We start from the raw sequence: 16,361 nt of genomic DNA, 5'->3' as shown, positions 1-16,361 counted from the left end.
ACCACAGCTGTTGTTGCTGGATGTTTAGCTGTTTAAAATACTTCATGATCGATCATGTTTAATCTCTGCTATCCAGCCAGCTTCAAAGTCAGCAAGTAAACATGCTGTGCAGGACTAACATCTTAGGTAAAAAGGAAAACAAGGTAGTAGTTTCCTCTTTGTCACACAAAAGAATACAAGGCTAATATTTTATGTTACTTAACCAAAATTGAGTTCAAATTTTATTTATGTGAGGGTGGAAAAAACAAACAAGATCACACATGTATGTCCATGTTTATTTTGTACTTGTCCATGTGAACCCACAACCTCATCAATGTCCCCCCCCCACCCCACCCCCCATCATTAATACTTGTGTGGGCAGTCTCAAATTGCAGCATTTGTTCAACAAAAAATGGGATTTTTTTTTTTAATATTTGCAAAGTAGAACAGAGCTAGAAGTCTCAATAAGAGAAAGCCATGACTAAGTAGATCATTTGTGAACTGTCTGGTTGCAGCTTACACATCAATTGTTTCACTCTGATGTAAATGATTCTCAAAACCTTAAAAACATCAACCATCAGTCCATAAATCACACACCTACTAAAAAGCATGTACATATTTAAAGCACTGATTGCTGCTATACCATGGGTCACCAAAGCCCACAGAAACTAAGGGTTAGTTTGTGTACAGTAGTGTACTATGCTTTCAAAGCACACAATCAATTATGGGCATCCAAATTCATGCCACAAGACACATTATTGAGGAAAAAAAAAAGAAAGAAATAAATTAAACAGACTCCCTGTTCCCAAGCACTACCCAGTATGTACTGTATCAGTGCTCTTAGAAATCATATGAGGAGATTTACAATCTTGAACACACACTTGTAATCTAAGGATGGGGGACATTCTGAAAAGAGAGAGGTGAAGAAAAAAACGGAAAATTAGGCACAATCTGGGAGCTAGTGAGTTGTACTACAATTGCCGTTCATACAGTCAGCAATCCCCCAAAACCAAAACTGGCAGAATAAAATGGCCCAAAACAAACACAGAGTGCACTTTAAAAACATGGCAGATGCACACTTGTATTGGCCACAAACCAAATTAGTGAGGAAGACCCAGCTAAGCATATGTGTGTGCATGAAGACAATCAGTGCCAAGAGGAAAAAAATAAACCAAAAAAATAAAATCACAACAGAGGCATGGCTTTCTAGAAACAAAAATCCTGTGATTACATCAGCCACAAAGCAAAACTGGCAAAGTCAGTGACCAACAAGGAAAAAAACAAAAACACTATTACAGTGGCTGGAGTAGGTTTTCATTGTTGTCAAACTTTTTTTTTTGGCTTACTTATTTATTATTTTTTTTTAAAAATGTGACTGTATTGGTAAAGAGTATCGACCAGTCCAGAGGCATGCTGTATGATAGACAAACTGTGCTCAGTAGCATGCACCATACAGCCAAGAGCCACAGCGGTACACTCCCTCTTCACTCATCTGATCCAGCAGAGCGCTTCTGCGTCCTCTTACGGGGTGATCTTCTGGGGGAAGCCTTATCTGGAGGGAGGTAAAAATCAAAATCATCTTACTTTGGCTTTATAGTAATCCTCTTTGACACCACAACTACTGCAGAAGTCAATAAATGGAAGTTCTGTGTCTACATTTGTTCATTTAAAGCCCCATCAGCATTATTGGGTCTGTAAACGTCAGAAAAATCTCAGTAATAACTCTTAACACGAGAACCATTTTGAGCAGAATGAAGAAAAATGATGTAAACTCCAAGAGTTTTATGAAAAATGAATACCTTTTTGTTATGGGGAAAAAAAACCCCACAAGTACCCCATCACCCAAAACCATATACCTCTTTTAGAACTGTAGCCTTTGAATAAATCGTACAGTAAAAAATGGCAACGGATGAGAGAGAAAATAAGTGACCTGAACTCTGCTACTTTGCTATACCACCACAAAAGTAAAAGGAAATCTCACCTCGCCGACTCTGCACTGAAGATGCAAAAGGAAAGAAAGAGACAGAATGAGTGATCCAGAGAGTAAGCAAGCACACTGCCGGCCAAGACCATGCAAGATAAAAGAATTGAAAATACAGCAAAGCCAGTGTTTGTGTCAGAAGTCTCAAAAGATAGGCCAAAATGTGTGAATGAAAACGCAAAGAAATTGTATAATAAGAATAAAGGAGGAAAATAACTAGTCTCTCTGAGCACATTTGTAAAAATCTACTAAGAAATTACATATATACACAAAACAGGACTTACTGATTTGATTGAGTGTCTCCTGAGGGATCCAGCTCATATCTACATCATTATGGTTAGAGGTCCCCATCTCCACCTTGGCCACAGGTCTTCTCCTCTGGACAGAAATACAACAATTTTGTAAGGTCCACTTCACATACCACCATTAACATCTGACTACAAGTGGACAGGGACTAATGCGTCTCAGACACAGTAAGACATGACCATTCAAACTGCATTTAGAAGTGATTTCGAATGCATATAACCACATCACGTTTACATCCCGGACAGCGAATGAGGACCACCTAATCGACTGCATTTTTACCCGTCTGGTTTTATACAGTTCCCCATTAATAGGCACAGGAATAAAGGCTATTCAGGAACCACAGATCAAACAGATGAAAGAAGTTATGAAAAGCATCATCTCATCTCTGATTTAGAGCACATTTCAATAGCAGACCACACGATACAAGTAGCCCCTACAGGTACACAAGAAAGGATTTGTACCTGAAAGTCAATGCCATGAAAAAATTATTTAATAAATGAGAGTGACAATTTTCTTCCAAAGTTACAGAAGATGTAAACAGCTTTGCATTTCAGTTGTTTCCCTCATGACTGGATCACTTGAGGTGGTTGTTAATACCACGTGATAACCGAGACGGACATGCTCTCTAAGCAGCCTAAATGGACTAAAGCAGCCCTACAAGTCTTCTGTGACTGTACTGTCTCATGCCATTTCCCATGCCTGCTTTGTCTCAACTGAAAGAACAATGGCATTTAGTACCTGTTACCTTGCAGAAAACAAACTGATTACACCATAAACATACTCATACAATTGTATAACATTTTACATTAATACTGTAAACATTCCCAGAGTGTAACTTAAATCTACTTTATGACTGCAAAAAATGGTCAGCAAATTAAACTGCTAAAGCTCAAGGCTCCTGGTCGAGTTTCAGGCAGATCACTTTCAAGGATAATCACACTGTATATTCAATAGTTTTGGCAAAACAAGCTATAACTTTACCACCAGGAACTCACCCCTACTGTTTCCCCCACCTCTCCCTGTATACATATACTTATCTCCTGTCAACCTTGGGTCCAGGAGAAACATAACCTGATCTCACTAGGTATTTGCACATTGTATAGCTGTGAAACTAATAAAAAAAAAAAATCTGACCTACATTCAGTAAATTCAAACCCAGGCCAAACCCTATACCTCATATTTAATGTGTTACATTACTGGACATTTACCTTCCTGGATTCCAGCAGCTGATGCAGGCCAACAACCACCAGAAGCCCAAGGCCAGAAAGGAACACGTACATAAAAATCCTGTGGGAAGAGGACAACCTCAGTTATTCAACATGCTTATAGAAGGGGGGCAGTGAAGGAAGGTTTAAAAAATAAATAAATAAACAAAACAATAAATAAAACATAAAATAGTATGAGAAACTTGATGGCCAGCTACAGTGAAAGCAGCAATTCATTTCACCTTCTTATAAACTGTTTTGCAAAATTCACTTACGTCTCTCCATCCAGACCATCCTCCTTCTCAGTGATGGTGACTGTCTGGTTAAACACGGCATCCTGGAAAACGTTGCCCTGTTATATAAAAACAAACACATGGAATTATAGAATTAAATCGGCCCTCATTTCTTTTAACATATATAGAAACACTCTTGTACAAATGGGTTTCATTTTTGTTTGTAAAAGTTTGCATTACATACAGTATCTAGCACAAACATTGACTTGATAAGGTCTGAATAGTCACAACTTTTCCCCTGGCCAAGAGCAGTACTGCAGCCAAACCCCTCCACCCCACCCACCGTGAGCCTGCCCAAAGCAGTGACCACCACATATGGTTATTTATACAATCTTTGTAATTGGTCTGCATTTCTGTTGTAGTGTCAGAAGTCTCTACAGTCACACTTACACTGCTGTCTTTATAGTTGAGGTTGATGACCAGGCCGAAGGGGCGACCGCCCATGGGCTCGGCCGGGATGAACGAGTACTCGAAAGTGGCCTGGCGCTGTGGAGGCACCACTATGCCCAGCTGCAGAGCAGTGAAGTTCTGGATGTAAAACTGAAAGTCCTGAGGGTAGCGGAAGGAAGCGTCCAGAGACTCGACTACGAAATTTTCACTGCCTTTATTGGTGAAGCCCAGCAGGAACTTTACAATGTTGTTGGCTGGAAAGTCTGGAATTCAATCAGGAATAAACATTTAAGCAAAATATTTAACTTGTTGCATTTCTCAGCAAACAAGTCACACAAATGTATTGGTCATAAGTAACAGACTTTGTAGTTCTTTGTTTGGATACAGATTTTGTGATTTGTTTACAAAACTTTTCCTCTCAAATGTGACTCGTCTTGGTTACAATGTTAAGATTGGTAAATTTAGGGGTGAGCTACCTTCTCCTTTGACAAACAGAATGGTTGTATCAGCGTTTGGCGAAGGCTTCATCTCTCCTCCTAGAGCTTCTTCATCTTCCTCTTCTTCTTTTTCTTCAGTCTGACCCAGATCAATCACAATAACAATTAGATTTATGAGATCCATGTAATAACCAAGGCTACAATTAAGTAAACAAAGTGCTCTTACCAATTCTGTGTTTTCATCATCTTCCACCTCTGCTTCATCATCCTCATCTTCAGCAATCACATCATCAGTAGTATCTTCATCAGCTGCCTCTTCTTCTTCTGTAACATCTTGTGCCGCTACTAACGTGCCTAAAAGGTGCAAAGAAAATACAACCCATTCACTTTCTCAACCTTTTTATAGTGTCAACAGGTGCAGGGTATTACATTTGTTTGGATGGATAAAGAAGTAGTTGGGGTTCACCACTGAAAAGGTCTTAAAATAAAGTTTCAAACTTCCACAAACCTCATTCTCCAGCCCTAATAGAGACAGCATTGTGCGGTCTGATAGTAAGCTAATTGTCTAGGAAGCTGAAAAACAACCCTTTGTATTCTAATTGCTTTTTTTTTTTAAAAACCTTAAAGTTGGCTTAATTCCATGTGTTGCCCAATCATGACAAACTTTCCCCTGAAGCACAAAGGATGAGCAATATCTGTCAAGATCTGCGTTATACACTATATTGCCACATTTTGGGACACCCCTCCAAATCATTGAATTCAGGTGTTGATTTTCAGGGGTTGGGCTTGGCCCCTTAGTTCCAGTTGAAAGGAAATCTTAATGCTTCATCATACCAAGACATTTTGGACAATTTCATGCTCCCAACTTTGTGGGAACAGTTTGGGGATGACCCCTTTCTGTTCCAACATGACTGTACACCAGTGCAAGGTCCATAAAGAAGGACCTTGTTTGTGGAGGAACTTGACTGGCCTGCACAGAGTCCTGACCTCAACCTGATAGAACACCTTTGGGATGAATTAGAGCCAAGACTTTGAGCCAGACCTTCTCGTCCAACATCAGTGCCTGACCTCACAAATGCACTTCTAGAGGAATGGTCAAAAATTTCCATAAACACACTCCTAAACCTTGTGGAAAGACTTCCCAGAAGAGTTGAAGATGTTATAGCTGACAATATAGTGCATCTCTTTAAAAAAAAAAAAAATGAATAGATAAATGAATCAATCCTAAGCCACATTTGTGGGGCTGAGATATAAAACTTTACTGTAAACATAGGATGTACAGCAAAAGTGAGCTTTAGCTGTGATCTCTCTAAACGTAGGAGTGATTGAGATACTTGATCTGACCTGTAAATACGATGTTGTTAACGGTGAAGCTTTTAATCAGCTTTATACACATTTCCAAGTAAAACACAGGGACGAAAACAAAGACAAATACACATTTTAGGTCATCATGACCATTGATAGCCATCCTCCGGAGAGGCTTCAGTCACTCAACTAACAGACAGACAATCAATAATGGTACAATGGAGTTAGGATCTAAGCCTAAGGACAAACTTCCTGAACACTATATAGAGTTTTTACACAAAAGCACCTAATTTTAATCACCACTCCACTGCGTGCTTTAGCTTCACTTCACGATTTTAGGCTGCGAAGTTAGCAACTGGATTCCCCATTAGCTAACACATCTCCCTGCTACAGAGATTCTCTGTACCTTCTACTAACATGTTGTAATAATAAGGCCTGCACTCCTACTTCCCTATAACCCCTTTATAACAGGCGACACAGCACTCTGCTTCTGCAAACACGGCTAATAATGCTACACTGTGAGCTAGCACTAGCCTAGCAGCATTAGCCGTTAAGGACACGTCAGTCAAGACGCGCTCAAGTTGAATGCAGCTTTAAGTGAATGCATCTCTTTAGCTTCACTGAGATAATGAAGAATGTTATAAAAAAAAACCTTCCCATGTATTAGTACAGAGAGAGATTTCCAAATAATACGCATGTAAATTAAACCAAAAGCTTATTACACACTACATCTGGAGAAAACTCAACGTGCACGGGTCGGCCTACTGAGTTAAAGCTAACCGAGAAATCCGAGCAGGCTAGTCAACAAAACGTTTTTTTACACAGCTTACCTTTTATAAAGATAGTTGCAGGGAAGGCTAGCAACAGCAACAGTAATAATTTCGGGAGGAACTTGAGCATTTTGCTGAGTCGAAATAGCGACAGCGACACTAATGAGCGAAAACACGCGCAGCTAGTGCTCTTTACCTGCTGCTAGCCAAGAAATCAGGGCTACTGCGCATGCGCAGTGCGAGAATCAACTGCATGACGTTGACATACGATACACTGCCAAAAGTTTTTGGACACTCCTTCAAATCACTGAATTCAGGTGTTGTTTTTCAGGGGTTGGGCTTGGCCCCTGAATTCCAGTAAAAGGGACTGTTCATGCTTCAGCATACCAAGACATTTTGGACAATTTCATACTCCCAACTTTGTGGGAACAGTTTGGGGATGACCCCTTCCTGTTCCAACATGACTGCACACCAGTGCAAGGTCCATAAAGACAAGGATGAGCGAGTTTGGTGTGGAGGAACTTGACAGTGTCCTGACCTCAACCTGATAGAACACCGTTGGGATGAATTAGAGTGGAGACTGCGAGCCAGACCTTCTTGCCCAGCATCAGTGCCTGACCTCACAAATGCGCTTCTAGTGGAATGGTCAAAAATTCCCAGAAACACACTCCTGAACTTTGTGGAAAGCCTTCCCAGAAGAGTTGAAGCTGTTATAGCTGCAAAGGGCAGGCCTGGCTCACTGTCTCCACTGTAATTTGTACATTTCCTTTTGGGATGAATAAAGTATCTATCTATCTAATTCATCCGCTCTAATTCAAAGTTCTATCGGGTTGAGGTCAGGACTCTGTGCAGGTCAGTCAAGTTCCTCCACACCAAACTGGCTCATCCATGTCTTTATGGACCTTGCTTTGTGCACTGGTGTGCAGTCATGTTGGAACAGGAAGGAGTCATCCCCAAACTGTTCCCACAAAGTTAGGAGCATGAAATTGTCCAAAATGTCTTGGTATGCTGAAGCATTAAGAGTTCCTTTCACTGGAACTAAGGGGCCAAGCCCAACCCCTGGAAAACAACACCTGAATTCAATGATTTGGAGGGGTGTCCCAAAACTTTTGGCAAAAATATTGTGTATAAAAGAAAGGCAGATTACCACAGAGCGTGGAGCCCTGATCAGCGCACCCAAAATGTACCATCGCTTCCCACATTGTTGCCATAAATTTAAAGTACAGAATTGTCTAGAATGTCTTTGTATACTATAGCGTTTAGATTTTCCTTCACTGGAACTAAGAAGCCCTAACCTGTTCTAGCAGGATAATGCCCCATGAGCATAAAGACATGGTTTGCCAAGGCTGGTGTGGAAGAATGTGTGTCCTGCACATAACTCCAGTGAACACCTTTAGGATGACCTGGAACACAGACTGCACCCCAGGCGTCCTCACCCAACATCAGGGCCTGACGTTACTAATGATCTCCTGTATGAACACAAATCCCTACAGACTTCTAAGAAGAGTGGAGGTTATTAAAACAGCAAAGGGAGGCTAAATCTGTAAAGGGATTGTTCAATAAACACATAGTCTTTCAGTGTATCGTATATGAGAATTTAATTACATAGCAGTGGGTGAAAGTTGGGTGGTATGTTAAAATAAGGATGTAAATTAAATGATTAATTTTAATGATCATTAATTAAAAATGCGTCAGTACCAGCTACGTACACAATACTGACATGACAGATTCACAATAATTAGCTTGCATGAAATATATAATTACTCTTTTCTTTACACTTTATAACCGTCTATCTATCTATCTATCTATCTATCTATCTATCTATCTATCTATCTATCTATCTATCTATCTATCTATCTATCTATCTATCTATCTCTTCCGCCCGGCCATCTGTCCGTCCAGCCGTCTATCTATCTATCTATCTATCTATCTATCTATCTATCTATCTATCTATCTATCTATCTATCTATCTATCTATCTATCTATCTATCTATCTGTCTGTCTGTCTGTCTGTCTGTCTGTCTGTCTGTCTATCTATCTATCTATCTATCTATCTATCTATCTATCTATCCGTCCTTCCATCTTAACATAACTAATTTCTATCTATCTATCTATCTATCTATCTATCTATCTATCTATCTATCTATCTATCTATCTATCTATCTATCTATCTATCTATCTATCTATCTATCTATCTATCTATCTATCTGCCTCATGCACTCGGTCCAGAGACGCTTCTCAGCCTGTCCAGTAGAGGGCGGTAACTCCTTCAGAAATCCAAATAACGAAGAACGCTATTCACATAGCGGAAGTTGTCGTCTGCGATTGAACCAAAATATCTCTTAATACCCTAGATTAGTGCACTACATAGGGCAGGAAGCAATAGTAACTAAACCCTTTGTAGAGCGCTATATGATTAGTTCGGAGTCATTTGAGATTGAGCCTAATGCTTGGTCCCCCAAATCGCTCACTAGCTCACTAAAAAGTATGGTACAGGTGCATGGTAGCGTGCTATATTAGCATACTTTGTAGTGCTGGAGTCTGTGATTGGGACGAAGCCGAAACGAACGTGAAAGGTCTGTAGCTAACAGGTATCTCTAATCCGCGATTAGAATTAATTCTATGTTTTTGTAGCGCCTTAGTCTGCAAGGTAAACATGGTCGACTCCCATTTTCACGTTCAGCTGACAGCTGTGTTGGATGTGCTCATGAAAACGGCGGTATCAGACATTTGTGCTCTGGCGGAGAGCTGGTTTAAATCCCTTCACATGGAATTAGCGAGAAGCAAAAAGGAGAACGAAGATTTAAGGGAAAAGCTGCAAAGCATGGAGCAACAAAAACACCTCGAACCTGCAGCTGAACCTCCGGTGCTGGAGAACAAAATGACCAAAGAGGAGAAAGAGGACACTGGCAGTGAAGTGAGAGATACAGACGGTTAGTGGACTTAAACCTGTTCCTACAAACAGTCAGGTTACTGTGTAGATGGAGTCCAGGTTATATACATTATTTAAACATATGGCTGTATCTTAAATGTCTTCCCTAGGGTCTGTACAAGTGCACTTCATAGGGTGAAATGGATCAAGACTTGTGATCATTTTGATGAATAGTATAAATAGTTACATTAAATCTATGCACTGATCAGGCATAACAGTATGACCACCTGCCTAATATTGTGTTGGTTCCCCTTTTGCTGAAGAGACTGTGATGCACTGTGTATTCTGACACCTTTCTATCAGAACCAGCATTAACGTCTTCAGCAATTTGAGCAACAGTAGCTCGTCTGTTGGATCAGATCACACGGGTCAGCTTTCACTCCCCACGTACATCCATGAGCCTTGGCCGCCCAATGACCCTGTCACCGGTTCACCACTGTTTCTTCCATGGACCACTTCTGATAGATCACCACAGACCACTGCAGACCGGGAACACCCCACAAGAGCTGCAGTTTTGGAGATGCTCTGATCCAGTGGTCTAGCCATCACAATTTCAAACTCGCTCAAATCCTTACGCTTGCCCATTTTTCCTGTTTCTAACACATCAACTTTGAGGACAAAATGTTCATTTGCTGCCTAATATATCCCACCCACTAACAGGTGCCATGATGAGGAGATCATCAGTGTTATTCACTTCACCTCTCACTGCTCATAATGTTATGCCTGATTGGTGTACATATTAGGGATACACGGGTCCATTTTCCAAGAATTTATATCAAAACATTGGCATTATACACTATATTATACCGCATTGTACATTACTGCTATTATCTACAGTTATTTGCACATTATGTTACTGCGAATACATATCATTAATAATATTAGACTGTTTATTATGAATATCATATTTCATGCATTGTTCTGTTAATCTCAACATATAGCACCATAATCTTATTTAATTTAATGCTTTTTTTGCTCTACTGGTTGGATGCTAGCTGTAGTTCATTGTCTCTATACTTGTACTTAGACAATGACAATAAAACCGAACCTTAACCCATCCTTTTGTTTAGAAGGATTTCAAATCCCTGCCCTGCCATTGCTGTGCCTTTAAACAAGCTCTTGTATCATGACTGTTCCTGTACTCTGACTCTGGCTTTCTAACAAGCTAGGATATGTAAAGAAAAGATTTCATTGTTCTGACCTTTCTGTCATAGCTGAGTATACACTAGATGTCCAAAAGGTGACCTGACTATCACAGCCAAACATGGTTCTTCTCTAAACAATTCTATGACCTTGTGCTATAGCATTACTATTCAATTGTCCACATACTTTTGACCATGCTTTGAGACCATTTGTGTAACATTATACATCTGTTATCTCATAGGTTTTGGCACAAATGAAGTAAAGAAACATGCTAAAGATGATATGACACTGATCTAGCACCTCATGTTCTATAGGCTTTTATAATTGTATAATATAAGAATAATTCAGTTTCAGCTACTCATAATAAATGTTTTCTTTTGCACCATCTAAATAACTGGCATTTACTTCCTCATGTAGATTCTGGCAGCACAGTGTTTGCAGGAACCTCTACAGAAGGTAAACAACATAGTAACCAGTGTTCATTTTATCCTCCAACACTTACTTACTTCCTTTCTTTCTTAATCTCTCTCTCTCTCTCTCTCTCTCTCTCTCTCTCTCTCTCTCTCTGGGATTTTCATATTATAAAAATGCTAGTCATAGAATAGTCACTCACAATGAAGATTTGATCATGTCCTGCTAAACTGATATATAGTCACATAAACAGCATTGTACTACCTAATATTTCCATTATCCATGAACATAACTAATTTCATTAACTTGTTTTGTTTTTCTAGATCTACCTTCCAGTGCACATCTATGGCCTTCATCTTCTGAGGAAGGTGAACAATTATTTCCTCTTTCTGTATACCAGCTTTATTTCTGCTGTTTTTTTTTTCTTTTCCAGAGCAATAACTCCTCCTGCTTTTTACAGAACAGAGAAAGAAGACCACAGTTTGTCACATTTGCATTAAAGAAGTGGGATGCCTCAAAAGCCACCTGGACTGGCATGACCAAAATTTCCAGTGCCATATTTGTCACAGGATGTTTCATAATAAAGTGGTCTTTTCAAGACACCTTAACATGCACACTGGCACTAAGCATGCTTGTGATGTGTGCAGGAAGACCTTTGGAAGTAAAAGTGGTCTGTTAAAACACACCAGCCACCACAAAAGAGACTTGGAAAAGTGCAAGGACTGTGACCAGGAGTTTCCAACTAAGCAAACCCTGTATTCGCACAGAGAAAAAGCACACGCAGTGCCAAAACAGTGTCCTTTTTGTGAGCTCAGATTCTCCCGTAACAGCAACCTTAAGAAGCACCTACAGAGGCATAGCATTGTCCATATTTAACCGAAATCTCATATTCATGCTCTACAGACTGTTACGTAACATCATTTTTCAATAAACAGACCAACAAATAACACTGGATTGTTGTTTGGCCTTGTGTTACAATTTAATTTGTATATAAATTATAATGCTGGACGCTGCTGTTGCACTGGATCTTTATATGATCTCTTTTGGTTTCTGATCTAACGTCGTTTTCTGATGCTCTGTACCTCTGACAATGATCAGAAATGATCCGCTCTGTATTAGGGGTATGAGATGTTATGTGTTCCTGTGTTCTAAACCAAATGAGCCCAGAACAAATGTGTTTAGGGGAAAGATATTATGGATATACACACCTGAGACTACATTTCAGTGACTAGGTGTGTGTGTTTTTATAGTATTATTTAAATTGCAGAGGGATTAGACACATGGAGTCTCAACCCCCTATTTAAGTTAGGTTTCTTTGGCTGTTCTTATATTGGCTTCACAAAGCTCACATTCTAGTCTGATACTCCTCTCCTCTCCTCTCCTCTCCTCTCCTCTCCTCATTCATTTTCTTAACTCTTTCTCATTTTTCCTGTAAATTGTTAAATCAGGTATTCTGAACCAAATCTGAATTTTAGCTCATCATTATCATAAACCTATTGACATTATGAAGTCAACCTCAGGAGCAGAAACACGCTGTTTAGAAACAATAGGTGGCATTTTTTTTCCTGATCTTATAATCTAAAGATGGAAAACAAAAACAAGAAAATCTGCAATTTAAAAACTAAATTCTGTCAACAAGCTTACACAAAAAAAGCATTTCTATCTAAGCAATTATGATCACTTCCTGCAAAACGTGAATGTAGTCACTGGAATAACCAGAAAGTAATCTTTTCTGAGGAAGCTATGTGCATATCTGACAAACTTTGGCCTTACAAAGTACTTGAAAACACAGCATGTGCTTATAAAACTAATGCAAACAAAATACATTTCAAGAGATCCTATAAATCGAAAAGAGGGCTTATAAGATCTGAAAGAAGAGAGAATCGCAGATTATTGTCACGTCCAATTTCCAAAACACAAGCAAAATGTGACTGATCTGATTTTTGCAAAAGTGTGTTGTGTCAACATTTACTCTAATTTTGGTGAGATGTTGACATGACAGTCATTTATTAATTGATTGTGTTTGTCCTGCAGACTTTAAGAAAAGAAATTGTTCAGCAACTGAATCTGCGCCAGACAAAAGAGCACACTCGGTAAGCGTTTTCATATTTATTGAGAAAACAGTTTGCTCTTAAAAAATGACAAGAAAATAAACTGATACTCGCAGTACAATCACACATAACCAGTTTTCAAAGAATTATAAGAGGGCAAGTTAAAAAATATATATCTTTGAATACTATTTTATCTGAAATAATTCAAAGATAAGGGCAGCACGGTGGCCTCACAGCAAGAAGGTCCCGGGTTCGAACAGGCAGGGGCCTTTCTGTGTGGAGTTTGCATGTTCTCCCCGTGGGTTTACTCCGGGTACTCTGGTTTCCTCCCACAGTCCAAAAAAACATGTACATTAAGTTGATTTGTAATTCTAAATTGCCCATGAGTGTGTGTATGTGTGGCCCTGTGATGAACTGGTGACCTGTCCAGGGTGTACCCCTGCCAATGTGTGCTGGGATAGGCTCCAGCAGATCCCCATGACCCTAATTAGGAATAAAGGTTTCTAATCTGTCTGAAAGTCTGTTAGCTGCACTATTGAACTTGCAGATTTGAGAGAGTTTTCACAATTGGAACAGTTATTATATTTTCATAATTATGTCTGACTATATATATAACTATTATATGTATGTTATATTGTTATATATTGGTTTGCACATTTTTACAAATATTTCTTATTTTTATAAAAGTATTTTAGTAGTGGAGTAGGCCAGGTTCGTAACTGTGTATGTCAGATCCCTAAACTCTTGAATATTGGTGTGCTGCAGAGATGGAAACATACAGCGGTGAGCACAAAAGCAGAAATGCTGGACAGATCTTTTATGGAAAGAGTAGAGCAAAAGCTAGACGGTAAGTGACTCAATCCGCTGTACAGTGAAACTACAGTGACTATCTGTTTAAATAGGAATAGTATATTTTAATCAGGTCATTATATTAAGATTCTCCTTCCTTAAATACTTTTACTTTTTTCTGTCTAGATACAGAAGGAAATAGTCAGTGTTATGCACTCAGTAATGAACTCAAGGCTGAATCAGAGAAGTCTCAGCCTGCTCTCCAAACCTCTGAGTGCAGCATCGATGTTGGCTCACACTGTGAAGAAGAGTGTGTGGTGCTGGAGGAGCTGTGTGACACCGAGTGTCCTCAACACAGAAGAGAAGAAGGGCAGCAGTCTGACGTCTCCTGCTTTTGGACACCGAATTCCACACATCTGCCTAGAGGCAATCGATCAGCCTTCAGGAGCTCAGACTGTAGGATGAATTTAAATTTGGACAATTTAGCAATGACGGACAAAAATGCGAAACATTTGGATTATTCTAAAAGTTTCTCCCTTTCTCTGCCGTGTGAGAAAAACGGCATATTTACCTGTGATGTCTGTGGGAAAAATCTTTCGACAAAAAATTCGCTTGCTTCTCACTACAGACTCCACACTGGAGAGAAGCCGTTCATGTGTGCTCAGTGTGGCAAGAGTTTCGCCAAGAAGTTTAACCTTGAGATCCACTACAACATCCACACCGGAGCGAAACCCTATATGTGCACACTCTGCCCAAAGTCATTCGCCGACCCAAGCGCTTTTAGGCGACACGAATGGATACACACACGCAAATCACAACAAAACACATGCAGCACTAAATACAGATTCACTTGTAACCAGTGTGGCAAATGTTTTCTGTCAAAACCATCACTTGCTGCACATTCTCAGTTACATACTGCAGAGAAGCAACAAAGGGTTTTGTTTTAATGTAAAAAAAGACTGTTTAAAAGCAAAACAAATGTTTATTTAGCGAATGTTCATATTTTAAATGTCCACAATCTGCTTGTTCAGTAGCCTATACTTTGAGTTTTCAGATAGCTATTGACTCTGCGTTCCTTTATTTTATATGCACTGTCTAAAGGAGTTTTCTTTACATTAACAGATATACACATGGAAGTTACTGATGCATGAATATTGAACATATTAAATAAATGCAAAAAATACAGTCTGCTCTAGCTATGAGAAAAGAAAAATTATATGCATCTCATATATATATATATATATATATATATATATATATATATATATATATATATATATATATATATATATATATATATATATATATTCATATATATTCATATTCATATATATTCATATATATTCATATTCATATATATTCATATATATTCATATTCATATATATATATATATATATATTCATATTCATATATATATATTCATATTCATATATATATATATATATATATATGAATATGAATATATATATGAATATGAATATATATATATATATATATGAATATGAATATATATATGAATATGAATATATATATGAATATGAATATATATATATATATATATATATATATTCATATTCATATATATATATATATATTCATATTCATATATATATTCATATTCATATATATATATATATATATATATATATATATATATATGTGTATATATATATATATATATATATATATATATACACACTATATTGCCAAAAGTATTCGCTCACCTGCCTTGACTCGCATATGAACTTAAGTGACATCCCATTCCTAATCCATAGGGTTCAATATGACGTCGGTCCACCCTTTGCAGCTATAACAGCTTCAACTCTTCTGGGAAGGCTGTCCACAAGGTTTAGGAGTGTGTTTATGGGAATTTTTGACCATTCTTCCAGAAGCGCATTTGTGAGGTCACACACTGATGTTGGACGAGAAGGCCTGGCTCTCAGTCTCCGCTCTAATTCATCCCAAAGGTGTTCTATCGGGTTGAGGTCAGGACTCTGTGCAGGCCAGTCAAGTTCATCCACACCAGACTCTGTCATCCATGTCTTTATGGACCTTGCTTTGTGCACTGGTGCACAGTCATGTTGGAAGAGGAAGGGGCCAGCTCCAAACTGTTCCCACAAAGTTGGGAGCATGGAATTGTCCAAAATGTCTTGGTATGCTGAAGCATTCAGAGTTCCTTTCACTGGAACTAAGGGGCCAAGCCCAGCTCCTGAAAAACAACCCCACACCATAATCCCCCCTCCACCAAACTTTACACTTGGCACAATGCAGTCAGACAAGTACCGTTCTCCTGGCAACCGCCAAACCCAGACTCGTCCATCAGATTGCCAGATGGAGAAGCGTGATTCGTCACTCCAGAGAACGCGTC

At 38.9% G+C, this 16,361-nt stretch overlaps 2 protein-coding genes across 3 annotated transcripts; one reads left to right on the top strand and one right to left on the bottom strand.

The window, feature by feature from the left end:
* Nucleotides 1–743: 743 nt before the first annotated feature.
* On the bottom strand, nucleotides 744–6,903 carry ssr1 (signal sequence receptor, alpha). 2 transcript variants are annotated; one of them, XM_058397753.1, is made up of 9 exons: nucleotides 6,727–6,903; nucleotides 4,818–4,945; nucleotides 4,631–4,730; nucleotides 4,155–4,417; nucleotides 3,747–3,823; nucleotides 3,475–3,553; nucleotides 2,245–2,338; nucleotides 1,961–1,975; nucleotides 744–1,531 (listed from the first exon to the last, which is right to left on the bottom strand). In XM_058397753.1, exons 1-9 carry the CDS (start codon nucleotides 6,794–6,796, stop codon nucleotides 1,464–1,466), a joined length of 894 nt encoding a protein of 297 aa, XP_058253736.1. In that variant the 5' UTR covers nucleotides 6,797–6,903; the 3' UTR covers nucleotides 744–1,463. The 2 variants fall into 2 exon arrangements, with proteins under 2 accessions (XP_058253736.1, XP_058253743.1); XM_058397760.1 differs by lacking the exon at nucleotides 1,961–1,975 and having other exon boundaries at nucleotides 6,727–6,902.
* Nucleotides 6,904–9,250: 2,347 nt separating this feature from the next.
* Nucleotides 9,251–15,173, top strand: LOC131354106 (zinc finger protein 33B-like). Its single transcript, XM_058391421.1, has 6 exons — nucleotides 9,251–9,599; nucleotides 11,159–11,197; nucleotides 11,476–11,520; nucleotides 13,187–13,245; nucleotides 13,969–14,050; nucleotides 14,179–15,173. Exons 1-6 carry the CDS (start codon nucleotides 9,323–9,325, stop codon nucleotides 14,937–14,939), a joined length of 1,263 nt encoding a protein of 420 aa, XP_058247404.1. The 5' UTR covers nucleotides 9,251–9,322; the 3' UTR covers nucleotides 14,940–15,173.
* Nucleotides 15,174–16,361: the final 1,188 nt, after the last annotated feature.

The sequence above is a fragment of the Hemibagrus wyckioides genome, linkage group LG01, assembly GCF_019097595.1.
Source record: "Hemibagrus wyckioides isolate EC202008001 linkage group LG01, SWU_Hwy_1.0, whole genome shotgun sequence".
Classification (NCBI taxonomy): domain Eukaryota; kingdom Metazoa; phylum Chordata; class Actinopteri; order Siluriformes; family Bagridae; genus Hemibagrus; species Hemibagrus wyckioides.
The sequence above is the reverse complement of the archived record's forward strand: the minus strand, read 5'-3'. Positions and strand labels throughout refer to the sequence as shown.